The sequence below is a fragment of the Neopsephotus bourkii genome, unplaced genomic scaffold, assembly GCF_033783945.1.
Source record: "Neopsephotus bourkii isolate Nb327-2 ecotype Australia unplaced genomic scaffold, CSIRO-AGI_Nbou_v1 NB_873, whole genome shotgun sequence".
Classification (NCBI taxonomy): Eukaryota; Metazoa; Chordata; class Aves; order Psittaciformes; family Psittacidae; genus Neopsephotus; species Neopsephotus bourkii.
In genome coordinates this window covers 2,266,861-2,282,091 of record NW_026901367.1, presented here as the reverse complement: position 1 = coordinate 2,282,091, position 15,231 = coordinate 2,266,861, and the positions used below count along the sequence as shown (strand labels likewise).

At 42.8% G+C, this 15,231-nt stretch overlaps 1 protein-coding gene across 1 annotated transcript in view; it reads left to right on the top strand.

Annotated features, from left to right (window-relative positions):
* The window catches only part of ACYP2 (acylphosphatase 2), a 44,826-nt gene extending 34,093 nt beyond the window's left edge, over nt 1-10,733 (top strand). The window contains exon 4 of the mRNA XM_061356867.1: nt 10,117-10,733. Within this exon, the coding sequence (XP_061212851.1) occupies nt 10,117-10,231 (115 nt within the window). The 3' untranslated portion in view covers nt 10,232-10,733. The remainder of the gene's footprint in view (nt 1-10,116) is intronic.
* The last annotated feature ends 4,498 nt before the right edge of the window (nt 10,734-15,231 follow it).

Genomic DNA, 15,231 nt, shown 5'->3' with positions numbered 1-15,231 from the left:
TAAACCATGTCACCCAAGGCTCTGTTCAGCCTTGCCTCAAAGCACTGCTAGGGATGGAATAGCCATCCAAAGCACTAAAGAGAAGCTCAAATTTAGTGGATTGAGACCCATAACAAAGGAATATGCAGTTATCCTAAAAAAGGGAACAGTATGTTTTCTAAAATGGAACTTCTTTGCAGTGGAGAATATTGAACAGGTCACTGCACATTTAGACTTGGAGAAGGTTTCCTGCGTCAGTTAGTATGTTAACCCAGAACCACATAGCCTCCTAATGCACATTTCTACTCTGGCAGCTTCATGTGGAGCATGAGTGATGCTTTGTGCTCATTAATAGTGATTAACAGCACCTATTGAGGAATACTTGACAATAGTATGGACCAGTTGTCTTCCAAAGCTGGTTTCCTTGGTTTGGGCTTTTTAGAGGCTTATTTCCTGTAAGTAGTTGTAGATCTTTGTTTAAATGTTATAAAACCAGAGGTCAGTGGCTTCATTAGAAGTGTTGCTGTTGACTTAAGTAGAAATGAGATGCTCTTTTCAGCAGAATTCTGCTTTTCTTTAGTTTTTGAAGTCTGAAGCTCTCAATACAAAAAGTACAGGTAAAGGGCAGATTCTGATGAGTAGGAAGTTGTCCAAAATGAATGGAAAATGAGGAGGAAAGAACAAGCCCATTATCCTTATAATAATAGAAAATGAAATCAGTAAATCTGCTGGTTTGCTTTCTGTAAGTGGTAACTTTAAGTAGTATGTTCCATGGTTGTCTTGAGAAAATGATAGTGAAGGATTTCCAGTCTTAGGTTATTTCTATAGGATTTTTTTCTGTCTATGAAAAAACCTCTTGATCATTTTTTCACTGTGACAAATAGGAAAACATGGTTTTAGATAAAGGCTTAGAAAATCAGGTTTAATAAAACCCTGTAGCACAGCACAGGAAGCACTGGGTAGCAAGAACGTGTATCAGCTCTTATTTCAATAAACGTTACAAGCCTTGTTCAAAATGACAGTTTCACACAAAGAAACATTGAACCAAAATACATGTTCACGCTCTGATGGCTTCCCTAAATAGCTGGGAGCCTTGATGTCAAGTGGTTTATTTCTATTAAGAGAGTAGATTCCTCCTGACAGTTTATGGACCTCGGGAATGGGCTCTGCCGTAGGCGTGCTTGCAGCTCACATGAGTAGTTGTTTTTCTACCAAGCTATTTTGGTATTAATAGAAAGTATAAAGACCAGCTTGCTTCCCTGGCAGTGCTCAAAGCTGAGTTGGACACGGGCTTGGAGCAAGCTGCTCCAGTGGAAGGGGTCCCTGCCTGTGGCAGGGGTTGGAGCTGGAGGAGCGGTAAGGCCCCTTCCAACCCAAACCAGGCTGGGATTCTCTGATTCTAACAGCTAGAGAATTTACAAAGTTGACTTAAATGATGTAGGCATGTAGAAAAACAAGTAACCTATGGTTGAGGGTTATTTGTGGGTGTCTCTTGCTTGAGATCTCAGCTGATACAGCCAAAATTCCCCTTATCAGAGTAGTTTGGGATCATGACTTGAAGGGCTCCTTTAGATGATGTATTTAACACCTGCAAAGATACTGTATTGTTAGGGACTTAAAACCAAAGTGCCCACAAGTGATATGATAAATATATGCAGCTTAAAGCCAGTAGAGAAAAACAATCTTTATATTAGGTCTTTCAGGAATGTGATTTTTAATGTCTATGAAGTCATAAGAATAGCATCATAAAGAAGTAATATGGTGAAGAATGCAAAGAATTTTCTCCCTGTAAATGAAATGCAGTTCTTTGGGATGTGCCAGTGTGGAAAGATGTGGTCACTCTGTAAGGTCTGCCTGCCCTTCCATAGGGACAGCATGTGTAGGCTTGGCACATCTCACTTTGTGCTGCCTTAGGCTGATTTTCATGTCTGGGTTTTTCAAGGGGGTTTTACTCCCAGGGAATTTTCTATATGCATCTCGCCTATGACAGGGGTACAGTGTTACCTTCCTTGTGAGCATACCACACTGAGTTCACCTCAAGAACACACTCTGCTGTGCTGGAAACCACAAATAGCTCCTGCAGAACAAAGAACATAATAGCTGTAACATATCCTTATGTTAATCTGTTGCTTCCTCCTTATTGTAGCTATATTTATAATGCACAAAATAAGAGCATTATGAAAGTAAGTCTTGACAAAGCCCAAATTTCCTCTTTGTGTTAAATAGAAGCAGACTATTAGCTAGTACAATATACTTGGTGTTTTTCTGAGCAGTTATGCTCTCCAATATAACATTGTTAAAACGCTTCCTGTTCTTTTCATATATTAAAATGTCTACTATTTTATATCAGAGTTGCTATGTGAAAGGCTGCTTGAGATGGCAGGTTAAGGTGATGGGTGGAACTGCTTCCTTTGAAAGTATGCAGCTTAAATTAACTCGAATAGTATAAAGCCAGTGGAGAAAATGGAGCTGAGCTTACAGAATGCTTAATAAGAGCATTTCAAAGCTCTTTCACAAGCTTGAGATGAAAAGAAAATCACAACTCTCAGTTGTTAGGTAGTTTTCTGTCAACAGCATCCACGCCTACAGGGGCCAAGCGTTATGGGTGTTGCAGTTAGCTTGTCTTCAAAGATGATTTGTAAGTCCCAACATACACAAATCACTTGGCCTAATGGTCTTACACATACATTTTCCTCTTACTAATAGCCAAAATAGTTATTTCGGCTTCAAATGGTTTGGGCTGTGGCAGTCTGAGGGGTGGGTTTGTGCTATCAACATGTTTTGTGTCTACAAAAGCAGTTGTGCATTCAATTCGGCACGAGGAACAGCATGACGACCACCTACCTAACCTCTGCTCACCTGGGGATGCTTATGTGAGGTATGTTGATGGATACAGTCACTTCTGTGGTTGGGAGGGAGCCAAGCTGATAGCTCCAGAAGGATTCAAACACTGCAGTGTTCTAGGGAAAGGGGAATTCATGTGCAGTCACTGCAGCTCTGGAAGTGTTCAGTATTCACATGCTTTAAAAGCGGGGATGCTTCCCTTTGAAGATCTCCATTTTTAAGTCTGGAAATTGTAGTTTCTCAATGAAAAGCTCAGTTTTCCAGTCTGCAGCTACCCCCAAGTGCTTTGTAAAGTAAAGGAGGGTTTGGAGAGAAACAGCAAGAATCCCAGTGCTGCTGGAGGGAATTCGCTGTGCTTGGTCTGGTATTATTTTTCCTTCTTGCATAATACATTAATCTGTTTTTCTGTGTAAATCTCTCTTCTGAGAATTGATAGAGGATGCAGCAAGTGTGGTAACGTGGGGGTTGGTCCTCACGTGGCTTTTCTCTCTCTCTGCCTTGCTGGACCTGGTTACCAGCAAACAGAGAAGTGTTGTCTGTCAAATGCTTCACTGCATTTGTCATCTCCCTTTACTGTAGTGGCTGTTTCCTTTTTACCAGGCTGTGTAACAAAATGGGTTTGAAGTAAAGCGGAATTGATCAAAGTGTGATGATTCACTGTGGAATTCCAACAGGGTTGCTTTGAAATAGCCAAGGTAAGGGTTTAATGAACCTTTTTAGGTATAAAATTGATGGTCAGAGGCAACAGTACTTTACTCATTGTTTGACTCCACAATAGAGCCATTTGTTTTCTACACCATTATGTGGGTGTTGGGTGCTAAGCAGTTCCCAAGTGTTAGAACTTGCTTTTCTTCTCCAGAAGCCTGGTGTACACCACCAGTTCCTCTCATTTGAGCTTCCTGTGGCCTTAGCTGTAATAGAAGCGGAATGAGAAAGAACTTTGAGTTGCATTGTGTGCAGTGGAGTGGGGTTAGCCAAAATCCCTGCTCTGCCTTGTGAGCCAAATCATACCCTGCAGAGGCAGACATACTACAAGGGGAAACACAATCAGTGTTTGCTGCCTCTGGCTTTCTGGTATGTCTGCTGCTTTGGGAAGATAGGGCACAAGCTTAACAGGAAATGCCCTTTTGCCTTGTGCTTTCTGTAGGTCAGGCTGTTTCAAGTTACTGGAATGGCTGAATTTGGTTTTACTTTTCATATATGTCTTTATTTTTTTTTGTTGGAACAAATTCCTGCAACGTTGCTTAGTTTCTTCTGATAGGATCTATGAAAGGAGCCAAATGGGACTTGTGTAACATGGTTTAAACAAAGGGGTTCTGATAACTTCTTCATAAAAATACACTTCTTATGATCTCACATTTAAGTATATTCTGCTTGATGTTTACCAAAGTGATCAAGGATGACAGGCAAATGCACGAGAAAATACCAACTTCAGAATTGGTTTCATTCACTCCGGGATAATACCTCCTTTTTAAGAGGTGGGGGCATTTAACATAGATCAGATCTGAGTAACAAAGTAAATCTGAAGTACATGGAGCCAAATTCTGTGCTAATGCAGACTAGTAATGATCGTTTTTACATTAAGAAGTCTTCCCAATAGCAGAATATGCTGAACATTAACATACCAGTTATTTTTCAGGGTTATAAATACAAGTGTGACACCAAAATATGTATTTTAAGCTTATGCAGTATGGTGCCTCTCACAACATCATAGAATCATGGGAGGGTTTGGTTTGGAAAGGACCTCACAGCTCCTCCAGCTCCAACCCCTGCCATGAGCAGTGACCCCTTCCACTACAGCAGCTTGCTCCAAGCCCCCTCTGTCCAACCTGGCCTTGAGCACTGCCAGGGATGGGGCAGCCACAGCTTCTCTGGGCACCCTGGGCCAGCGCCTCAGCACCCTCACAGGGAAGAGCTTCTGCATTACAGCTAACCTAAACCTCCCCTGTTCAACGTATCTTCAATATGTCAGATTCTGCTGCTTCGCCTTTACTGTCGACATCACTTGCAAATAGTACTTGGAAGAAAAGCTCATGGTGTGTCCTCTGGAGAAACACTGGCCTCGAGTGTGACAGAAGGGAAGGAACAGAAACCAGTTCACAACATTCATCCGACAGCTGTGTTTGAAAGCCCAGTCAAACACTCGTTTTGATTAACTATCTTTTTCTCCTCTTTCTAAAACAGTTACGGAACTTGTGCTAAATATCCAGTGCTCCAAATCCCTGTTGTGGGGATGCCAGACCAGCTACTGAGCAGGCAGCAGCACTCCTTCCCTCCCTGCAGACAGGCTCCTGCTCTGCTTGAGGGCACTGTGCCTGTACCTGAGCAGGCTGCTTCATTTCTAGCCCACCTAGAATGCTAGTTACTACATATATAATACACCTAGGTACTCGTGTTGTGTCCTCAGAGTACCACTGGCTTTCTCCTTTATGTTGTCATCCTCTGAAGTAACCCATCACTTGGCTTTGGTTTGATGGACTGTGATGGGCTCATCCTAATGTGCTAAAATTCCTCTCCTTTACACTTTGCCTTGCTCTTTCTCTACTAATTCTCCCTCCCTGTTGCAGGTATGTGTATGCAAAAGGCTTCAGGTTTCTATCTCAAGCTAGAGCCTACTTTTGAGAGCTAACAAAGTTACAAGCATCAGGGGGGAAGGCCAGTGGGAGCAGGCTGAATGTGCATTAGTCCTCTTGACCTTATTCTGCACCAAAGCATCAGTGATTCTCCCCAGCATCCCCCAGGTATTTTCTTCACGTTACTAAGGCCTTGATTGCCTTTGCTAAAGTTAAAATGCTGTGTTTGGGGTTTTCTTGGGCTGCGCTGATTCAAATCATGTCAAACCCCAGTGTTTTCAAACACAGTTTTGTTACTGAGGTTTTTATCCTTCCTGCTCCTTCTCACAATATAATTCTTGTTTACAGATCCCTATTTTATTATGAGGCTCTGGCCGCAGGAGCAGAGGTATAGGGCCAATAGAATGGCTTTACAGTAAGCTGTGATGTATCTTTACTATACGGGCTACTAGAACCTTCAGCTAGATGTGAGTTTCAGGCTTATAGAAACCAAGATCAAAGTAAGACGTTCCTCATAGGGAAAAGCTTAAAAACCATGGCTAAAGCTCTTCCTAGAAGACAGACAGTGATCAGAAAGGATTCCACATTTCTTCTGCACACATTCAAATACGAGGGTTTATGAAAACTTGACAGTATTGTTGCAGGAAACAACAACATTTTGGAGGTATTTCATAAATATTTGCAATCCTAATCTATGGGCTGTCACAGATGTAAATGCAGTCTTCAAAAAGTAACCTTCTCTCTGGTATTTTACCTTAAACAAAGGGAAATAAATTGTAAACAGGCCAGTGCCTTTGTTTTCTCTCCTGAATGAAAGCACACATTTCTCTTGTTGCATGGTGACAGGGTGGTTAAGGTGAGGGGAAACAAACATATTCCTAAACTGGGACTATTGCACCGAGTATTAATGCTGTGGATCATTTTTTGGGTCCATTTCTATTGCTATAGACTGTAAATTGCTTCAATATTGGGATAATACAAGAGGGATGTGAAGATGATGGAGGAGGCCATGGAGATGCTGTGAGGGCTGGAGCAGCTCTGCTCTGGAGCCAGGCTGAGAGAGCTGGGCTGGGGCAGCCTGGAGAAGAGAAGGCTCCTGAAGGGGAGACCTGAGAGCAGCTCCAGTGCCTAAAGGGGCTGCAGGAAAGCTGGAGAGGGGCTTGGGACAAGGGCCTGTAGGGACAGGCCAAGGGGAATGGCTTGAACCTGCCCGAGGGGAGACTGAGCTGAGCTCTTAGGCAGAAGCTCTTCCCTGTGAGGGTGCTGAGGCGCTGGCACAGGGTGCCCAGAGAAGCTGTGGCTGCCCCATCCCTGGCAGTGCTCAAGGCCAGGTTGGACACAGGGGCTTGGAGCAAGCTGCTCCAGTGGAAGGGGTGGCAGGGCTTGGAGATGGATGAGCTCTAAGGTCCCTTCAACACAAACCAGGCTGGGATTAAAAGCTTGGCTTTTTGCATACCGTAAATGAGTTATTATGGAAGCATCATATGTGTATCAATGGTTCAATACAGAGTCTAGCACAGGAAAGGTGGCATTCTTCATTGGGTGTGCAAGGTTTGGTTTTTCCTGCATCAGTTACTGTTTCCTTATCAAAAAGACTTCGGTCAGAGAGTAATGCCAAACAAGCCAGTTATTTCAGAGGAATCTGTATTATAGCATAGCTTTCAGTTAAAATAAATCTTATACAGGCAAATCATCAAGTTTCTGTGTGTAGTACTCAAAGCCCCATGGTTTGTAGGGTGTGCTGGCATGGTTCTGCATCACAGAGGCAATGCTTAGCGTTCTGTTGCAGGCAGCTTAAAGCAATGTCCTCATTTGGTTCAGGCCTGCCCACGTGAGGAGCGAGGTGCAGGCTGTCTTTCTCACTCCTGAAGAGAAGTGGGTAGCAGCAGTGAAGTTTCAAATGCGTGCTATAAATGGCAAGCTACAGCTCCAAATGCTGGCAAATTGCAGCAGATCTCTGGCACGTATTGGGGGTATGAAACCCATGGTGAGAAATGAAAGAAAATCAAGAAGGCAGAGTGAAGCAAGAGGAGGATGCAGAACCTTTTCTTAACTCAGGTCTGTTGATGCTTATAAGAGTTAAAATCATTTAAAAAATACTACCCTTACCAAAGGTATTTGAGATGCAGGTAAAGAAGGGAACAAGTGTAATGGTGTACTGCTATGTGCAAATATTGACGTCCTGCTTTCCTAGCTCATTCAAAACGTGCTGCTTAGTGTTCAGGGAGTGCTCTGTCACTTGAGCAAAGTGAGGAAATCAATGGAGAAAGTCTTATTGCAAAGTATCAGTCTCTCAGTGAAGAACTGAGCCCCACGGATATGCAAATCCCAGATGGGGAGCAGTTCTGCAGCACTTCCATCCCTACATCCTGCATTAAGTGAGTCAAATGTATGTATCTTATAAAGAGTGTCCATGGAGCTGGATTGTTTTGATTGGATTTTCATATGTAGTGCTTTATCCCTATCCATGTGAGAGTATATGGAGCAATGGACAAAGTTTGCTGTCTGCAGAGTTTGCAGGTGCTTCCTTAATGCAGTGGAACTTGGGCCCTGGGAGCAGGCGTGGATGGATTTTGGTCTATGTGGAGTTGCAAAAGCTGGGCAAGGAATGTATTTCCTTTGGTTGTGTCCAGGACAAGCTCACCTTTAAAATCAGAAGGAAAAAAAGGAAGAAGTCTCTTCCCTTGGAGATGTCACATTACTCTTCTAAAAATAGCAGGGATTATTTAAGTCATTCAGTGTTTCAAATACATGTTCTTTTTCTCACTTGAGGTCATTGAGCCACAAGAGGAACTTCTGCTGCATGCACAAGGGGCTTTTCAGATCTTTCAGAATATGGAGCAAAATGGACTGGTCTATGGCTGGGCTTTTCTGTTGCCATATCTGGTCTGCCTTAAGGGCTTCAGCAGAGAATGGAGAGCTGGGTTCTCCTGTTTCACCCCGTGCTCCTATTCCTGTGTTATATTCCTTACTGGAAGGTTTTTGCCTACAACAGATAAGAAGGGGGGTTGTCCACACCTTTGTTCTTTGCGTTATGTTGTGAAGATGTATATTAGTTGTAATTGCTGTATACTAACTTAAGGCTTGTCCCACTTTGAACATGAGATGCTCACTCTGGTTTGTGTTTTCTAGGAAGTCTTTCCACATAGAGCCTCTATTTAGTGGTCAAATAGGAAGGAGCTTGTGGAGCTCTTTGGCACTGTGAGTCTGTAATTCACCGAGCCTACTTCTAGGGTTGTATTTCAAAGTGCACAAGTAGCAGGACATTCCTGCTGTCTTCATTAAGTATATGGAGGTACATTTACTCATTAGAGTCTATGCAGAGTTTCAAGGAAGAGATGAATTGCATTGGTCCTGAATGGTGGTTTGGAACTGTCTGTGCTGGTGATGAGACAAGTCTAACGAGGGACTAATACAGTTTGAGAGAAGGGCTTGTTTCTGATAACCAGCCAAGAGATTTGTGTTCTGTGGTGTTAATGTTGTGTCAGGAATTGTCTAAAACTAAACCTTTGTCACATAGGGTTCCTAACAAGATGCATTTCCGTGTCTTAGGTGTGTTTTATTTACTGGCTTGAGATAAGCGACCTTCATGCACCATTCTCATCAAAAAGACATCAAAACTAAGTCTCATTGCAAAAGCATTGCATTTTATAATGCTCAGTGGGATTTTGGCAAAGGATTATTTAATGTAACTATTAATAAGGCAAGCTTTATGCTCTTCAAATTGGGATTTAAATGAATAATTTGAATGTATATTTTTAATACTAGTCACAGTTACGTATCTATACCTGTTTATGCGTCATTAAAGTTATAAAAAGTATTTGGGTAAAATATTTTTTTCCTCAAATATAGTAAGATAAAATACATTCTATTTCCGAGATTTTAGTGCAACAGAAAATACCAGCAAAGGATGTTTTTTACATAAACCTCCCTGTGAGCAGTGTTGTCTGCTGCACTTGGAGTGTTCCTGGGCCTCTCTCACACAGCAGTTTATCTCCACTATGAAGTAGTAAATCATGCAGGGTAGGAAGGGAGTAGGGAGTGTGTGTAGGAGCAGCCACCCTAGTGCCAGCTCCAGCCTCCATTACCTGATGGTAATAGTGCTCAGTGCAGGTTTCCAGTGTGCTGTAGAGGAAGGCAAAGCCCCAGCATAATTAGATCATAATGCAAATACATGCAAAAAGCCTCAATTAAGAATGCCTGTATGAAATACAGTGTTTATTACAATTTAGGGTTGCTTTGACACCCGTTTGATTTTTATTTGCTTTATGTCTTTTTGCTGGTTGTGAGCTTATTCATTTTCATTTCAGTTTCTATTTCTTTTAGTTGACAGAAAAGGGTAAACTGGCTGTTAGAGTTCATTTTTCATAATGGTTTTCAATTAGGGTTTTTAGGTCCTTGCTAAAAGTGTAGCATAGAATCTGCAAGGGTAATTATACCTATTTTAATGCTATTAATAAGCACTCGAAAGGGATCATTACAGTAAATCTGCTTTAGCCTTTTGTCAGACATATTTTTATGTAATATTGTGTAAGGTTTCTGTAATACTGGTACCTTTTAACTAGTTTGGTTTGCTTTTAAAGGAGGGGAAACACAAAGGAACTGAACATATTTAGGGTAGTTTTCTCACTGAAAGAGTATTGAGGGAAGGCATAGAAAGGAGAATAAGCCCTGTGTGTGCAGCTCTTTCTATCCTAACCCTGTCTTCCTTGTCTTGCAGGAAATCCTGGCTGACTAAAGTTGGAAGCCCAAGTTCTCGCATCGATCGAACCAATTTTTCCAACGAAAAGGAGATTTCCAAGCTTGACTTCTCAGGATTTAGCACTAGATACTAACAGAAACTGTCACTGAGCATAAAGCTGTGATGTTTTTGCTGCATGATATTCTTTGTGCCTCCATAACATGTCACGGGAGCATTTGGATGCTCTCCGTACTAGAGAGAAATAGAAATGGTCCCTGTTCACATGGAGTAAGAATTCTTAGTTGCTGTATTAGACATTTAACACCATGAATGTCAATATCTAGTATCTAAAATGCCAATATCTAATTTATTACATCTTGAAAGCTAGATGAATGCTTAAAAGTGTCAGTGATTACTTGTGCACAATGAGACTTGTTATGTATAACCATATGGCACCTAATCTTTACACTGTGATTCATATTTTAGATGCAAAATAATGAAGTTGTGTTCTCCTGTTTGTAATCTCCATAAACATCCTTAACTGCAGAGCCTGGAACACTGAGAGATCTAATGTAGCTCTGTGTTGTAGACCATGTTATTTGTGATAAGGAGTTAAGATACAGAGATAATTTAAAATAAATATATGCTTATTCAGACTCAGACTAAGATTATTTGACCAGTTCTGGTTTAGAATCCTCTAGGAATTCAGTGTAAGTAATTCAGATAAGTCATGAAACACAGTGATGGTCTCACCCCTTGTTCCATATCTACCTACAGCTTACATCCATACTGACCATAAGGGGTGCTTTCATCTTTTTGCTTTGTTGATGTTCTTACTAAAACGAAAGACTTCAGTTATTTAGCTTTTGGATGTGTTTGCTCCTTAGTTAATGTATGTTGGAACCTGATTTGACATGATGCACCCACATACATCCTGTCAAGTACATAAAAAGTCCTGAGCAACTTGAGTGCTTGCAATAAATACTGGATAAGTGTTTGCAGTATTGGATGTGATTCTCATATATAGTGCTCTTTTGACAGGCAGCAGGGGCCCTGTCAGGGTGGAACAGAGCTATTCCCTCACTTCTAAAGTACTTCTGTGTCAGGATTAGTATGTTCTGGAGGACTTTGGTTAGATCTCTGGTACCCAAGCAGCAGCTGCATGATCTGTCTGTACTCTCAGTTGATCTTGATTGGTGTGATCATGCTGCGATGGAGGCCTACGCTGTAAGTCCCTCTGAGAGGTGGGTAGTACGTAAAGCACAGTGTGCTACACGCTCTGACAAGTGTGTAGTACATAGAGCATAGTTCTACTGCAGTAGTCACTGCCTCAGGTGGTCTCCCAGCTCCCAACAGAGCCCGCTGTTGTCTGCCTGCATTGTATCCTCTAAGACATCCTACATGAGGATGCATAAGCTGGTATTTCCCCTAACTGCTCTGTACCTCTTCTAAGGGCAGGAAGTGTCAATTTAAGCAATTTGAAGTGTTAATTTAAGGAACATCATCCATTTGTGGTTCATGTTTTTAATTTCAGGAAAGGCCATTTCATAGCTTGAGCATTGCGCTTTGAGCTGTGCATTGAAAGGTATTTCTGCTGATGACTGGATTTATTTTCACTGAGCCTTTGTGCACTAAGCAGTAAAATTTCCTTCCCACACTTTGCAGGAGTTATGAATTGTTGTAGTTCAAATGCACTTGACTTCTGTGACTGTACACAGCATCCTTTGTTGAAGTCACTGTCAATAACTCTTGTTAAATGGGAAATAGCAAAGTTCAAGCACAACGGTAGCTCAATAGCTGTTCCATCCTCTCTGCAAACTGTATCCTGCCCAACAGAAGTGCTTTACATTTCCCTCGAAGCTACCTGGCAGGAGATGCCCCCTCTGAGGCATTTCCAGCCAAGCTGCTTTGTTCATATTTTGAGCAACAACGGTAGAGGAAGGAGGAAAACAAATGGAACACTTGAGACACAGGAACTGGAGACAAAGATGAAGCTGCTGCTTTGATGGCTGGTATGGGTGGAACTGGGTGCTCACAAGGACTCCACTAGAAACCCAAGGCCTGAGGAGGGGGAAGCAGCGATTTCAAGTGCTCACTTCTGGAGGGAGAAAATGTGTAGGTGGAGACCTCTGAGAGAGCTGAAAGATGAAGAAATCTCTTGCTGAGTCTGTCACAAGAGGGTTGTTTATTCCTATGTCTGTGCCATAATGCTCAGCTCCTGCTTTTGTGCCTGTTTTGAGCCCATCTGATGGAAAGGTTGGTTCTGGAATACATGTATTAACCTTTCTCTTTGTTAGTCAACAATACTTACGTCTTCCATTCTCAACATCCACTTCCCTCACATGTGGCAGGAGGCAAAAATTGCATACAATTTCTGCAGTGAGTTCAGCTCTGAGTGTTTCTGACATTCAGAACTATAATGCATGTACTTTGTGTTGTGCCATAATGTATTTTGAGGTTATCTAGCAGTGCTAGATGAATTGCACATACTACGCTTTGCATGCCTAGACAAGTTAAGAATTTGCTGAGCAAATAAGCATTGCAGATATGTCAGTGTTCCTAGAAACCCTGGGGAGGGTTTTCAGAGGAAGAGGAAAAGGGAATCAACATCATATTCCATATCTTCACGTTTCTGGGAAGTCTTACAGTCAGTTGGATTCCTGGGGTATACCCAGGTGTAGAGCTTTCTGCAGTGAATGGAGTTCCAAGGGGCAAAAGGATTTCTTCCATTGCACTTCCTCATTCTAGCTGAAGTGGAGGCCCAAGGTGGCCATAAGGATAATAATAATATATAACATATAAAAATAGTCTATGTCCCTGTGAATTTAGGGGTTACCAAGGTGAGGAATTCCTCCTTGAGTGCTGCTGGCTTCCTGCTCCATGGCCATGGGGAAATGCCTTTACAGATGCTTTAGGTTCTTTTCACGTTGCATTGAAATCAAACTTTAATGCATCCTATCTGTTCTTAACTGTTGCTGCAGAGCATGTTTTATTCATGCGAATGCCTGCAGTACAGTCAGGATCCTTTACTGCTTATGCACAGGGAAGGGTTTGATTTGCACTAAGTGGCACCTGCCTGGCTTGTGGGTAAATACAAACTCAGAGGTCCCTTTCCCAGGTGAGCATCAGGAATAAGGAGGAGGTCCTGTGTCTCCTGAGGGATGTGCTGCACACAGGATGAAGACATTCTGCCTGCAGGAGAGAGAACAGATCGAGGTTTGTAAGTGGCTTCCGTGAGACGGTGTTGTTAACAGCACGTTGTAAAGAAATGGGCTGGAAGACAGAGCGTCATTGTTGCTCTCCTGAAAAGGCCGTTCGGGGCGAACGGATCCCACTTTGCTTTGTGTAACTTGGGTGACTTTTTCCAAGGCAGAGATTCGAGGACTGCTCAAAGTAGCTTCTGTTCTGTGTCTGAAAGATGCTTCAGATGGAGGCAGGATGCAGCCCTGTGGCCCAGGCAGGTCAAGGCTTAAAGGGGAGCCTGTGGCATGGCAGGAGATAGTGATACCTTCCATGTGCCCGCTTCCTGGTGAGGCTGGCCCCTGTGCCAGTGACTTCAGGGGTTCTGGAGCTGGATGAAGGCCTGGCAGAGGGGTGGGATGGCTGTGGGCAAGACACCTTCACATTAGGGTGAGGTTTGAGCCCTCTGCAGAATATGGTTGCTTGGAAGTATTGTTCCATGCTGAGAGTCACATGTTGCTGTGTTACTGCAACTAAAGCAGCGTTGTCTTGAGCTGCATGCATTCATCTTCTCATGTTATTTAGTCCTCAGATTCTGTTAATGTGTTAGAAGTCCAAAATTGTCCAATTTGTGGAGATACAGAGTGTGCAGAACATCAGAGCAGTGCTTAGATTTAAAGAAAACATCACTGGTTTTGCAGAGCCAAAGAATTCCAATGGTGAGGTAGAATAAAAGAGGCAGGAATGGCTAACTGATTAGACATCAGAACTAGGCTGACACCTTCTTCCTTTTCTACTACATACTGATATCACTCAGGTGTAACGGTAAGTATCCTTTTTGGCTTTATTTTGACTTAAGTGCAATGCAGCAAGAACGATTGATCCAGGCCAGCTCTGTTCTTGCTGCATTTCCACTGTTTCCAAGTCATTGGTGAATTCTGGGCAGTGCTGACCTTCCTGAAGGAAAGTGTCATGCCTGGCTTGTATGCTACCATTGTTTAAGGACGTCTGCATCATTAAACTGAGGGCCTACAAGGATGCTGGAGAGGAACTCTGCATCAGGGACCATAGGGACAGGACAAGGGGTGATGGGTTCAAACTGAAACAGGGAAGTTCAGGTTGGAGACAAGGAAGAAGCTCTTTACTGTGAGGATGGTGAGGCCCTGGCACAGGGTGCCCAGAGATGTGAATCACAGAATCCCAAGGGTTGGAAGGGACCTCAAAAGATCATCTAGTCCAACCCCCTTGCAAGAGCTCCATCCCTGGCAGTGTTCAAGGCCAGGTTGGACAGAGCCTTGAGTGACATGGTCTTAGTGGAAGGTGTCCCTGCCCATGGCAGGGAATTGGAACTGGATGAGCTTTAAGGTCCTTTCCAACCCAAACCATTCCATGATTGTGTTAAACTTGCACTCCTAAATGCCCATACATATCAAAAGGGTATGGGTTGTTTTCTGTTCTGTTAGAGAATTGAAGAAGCAAATGTTCCCTAAGCAGTGAACAGAATGAGAGCATCCTGCCTCCTCAGGAAGGATGTAATCTTGTATTAATGCCATTTACTCCCAACGCTCACAATGTTGTAATGCAGAATAGGGATATTCTGCTACAGCTGCTCGTTCTTGAGCCTTCACATGGACGAAAGCAGGGAGGTTGCTCCTGCCACGCTTTCTCCTCTGTGACACCAATCTGTCACTTTTTGTTTCCCTGACGTCCTCAGGAGCTCCCTTTCCTGGCTTGCTTTCTTCTTAGAAAACTGTGTGCATGTTTGCTGCTGGAATCCTCTTACCAGGCACAACGAACTGGATTAGGCAAGAGAGCTTACTGATTAATGCATAGCTCCATCCTACTGCCTGCTGGAAGGAAGGGAGGGAGCGCTGTAACTGAAGGTAATGAGGGCACACACTGGTATGTGCTGAATATCGTTTGAATACAGGACTGTAAATTGGGGTTTCTGTACTAGTGTTCTTTCTTCAAGGC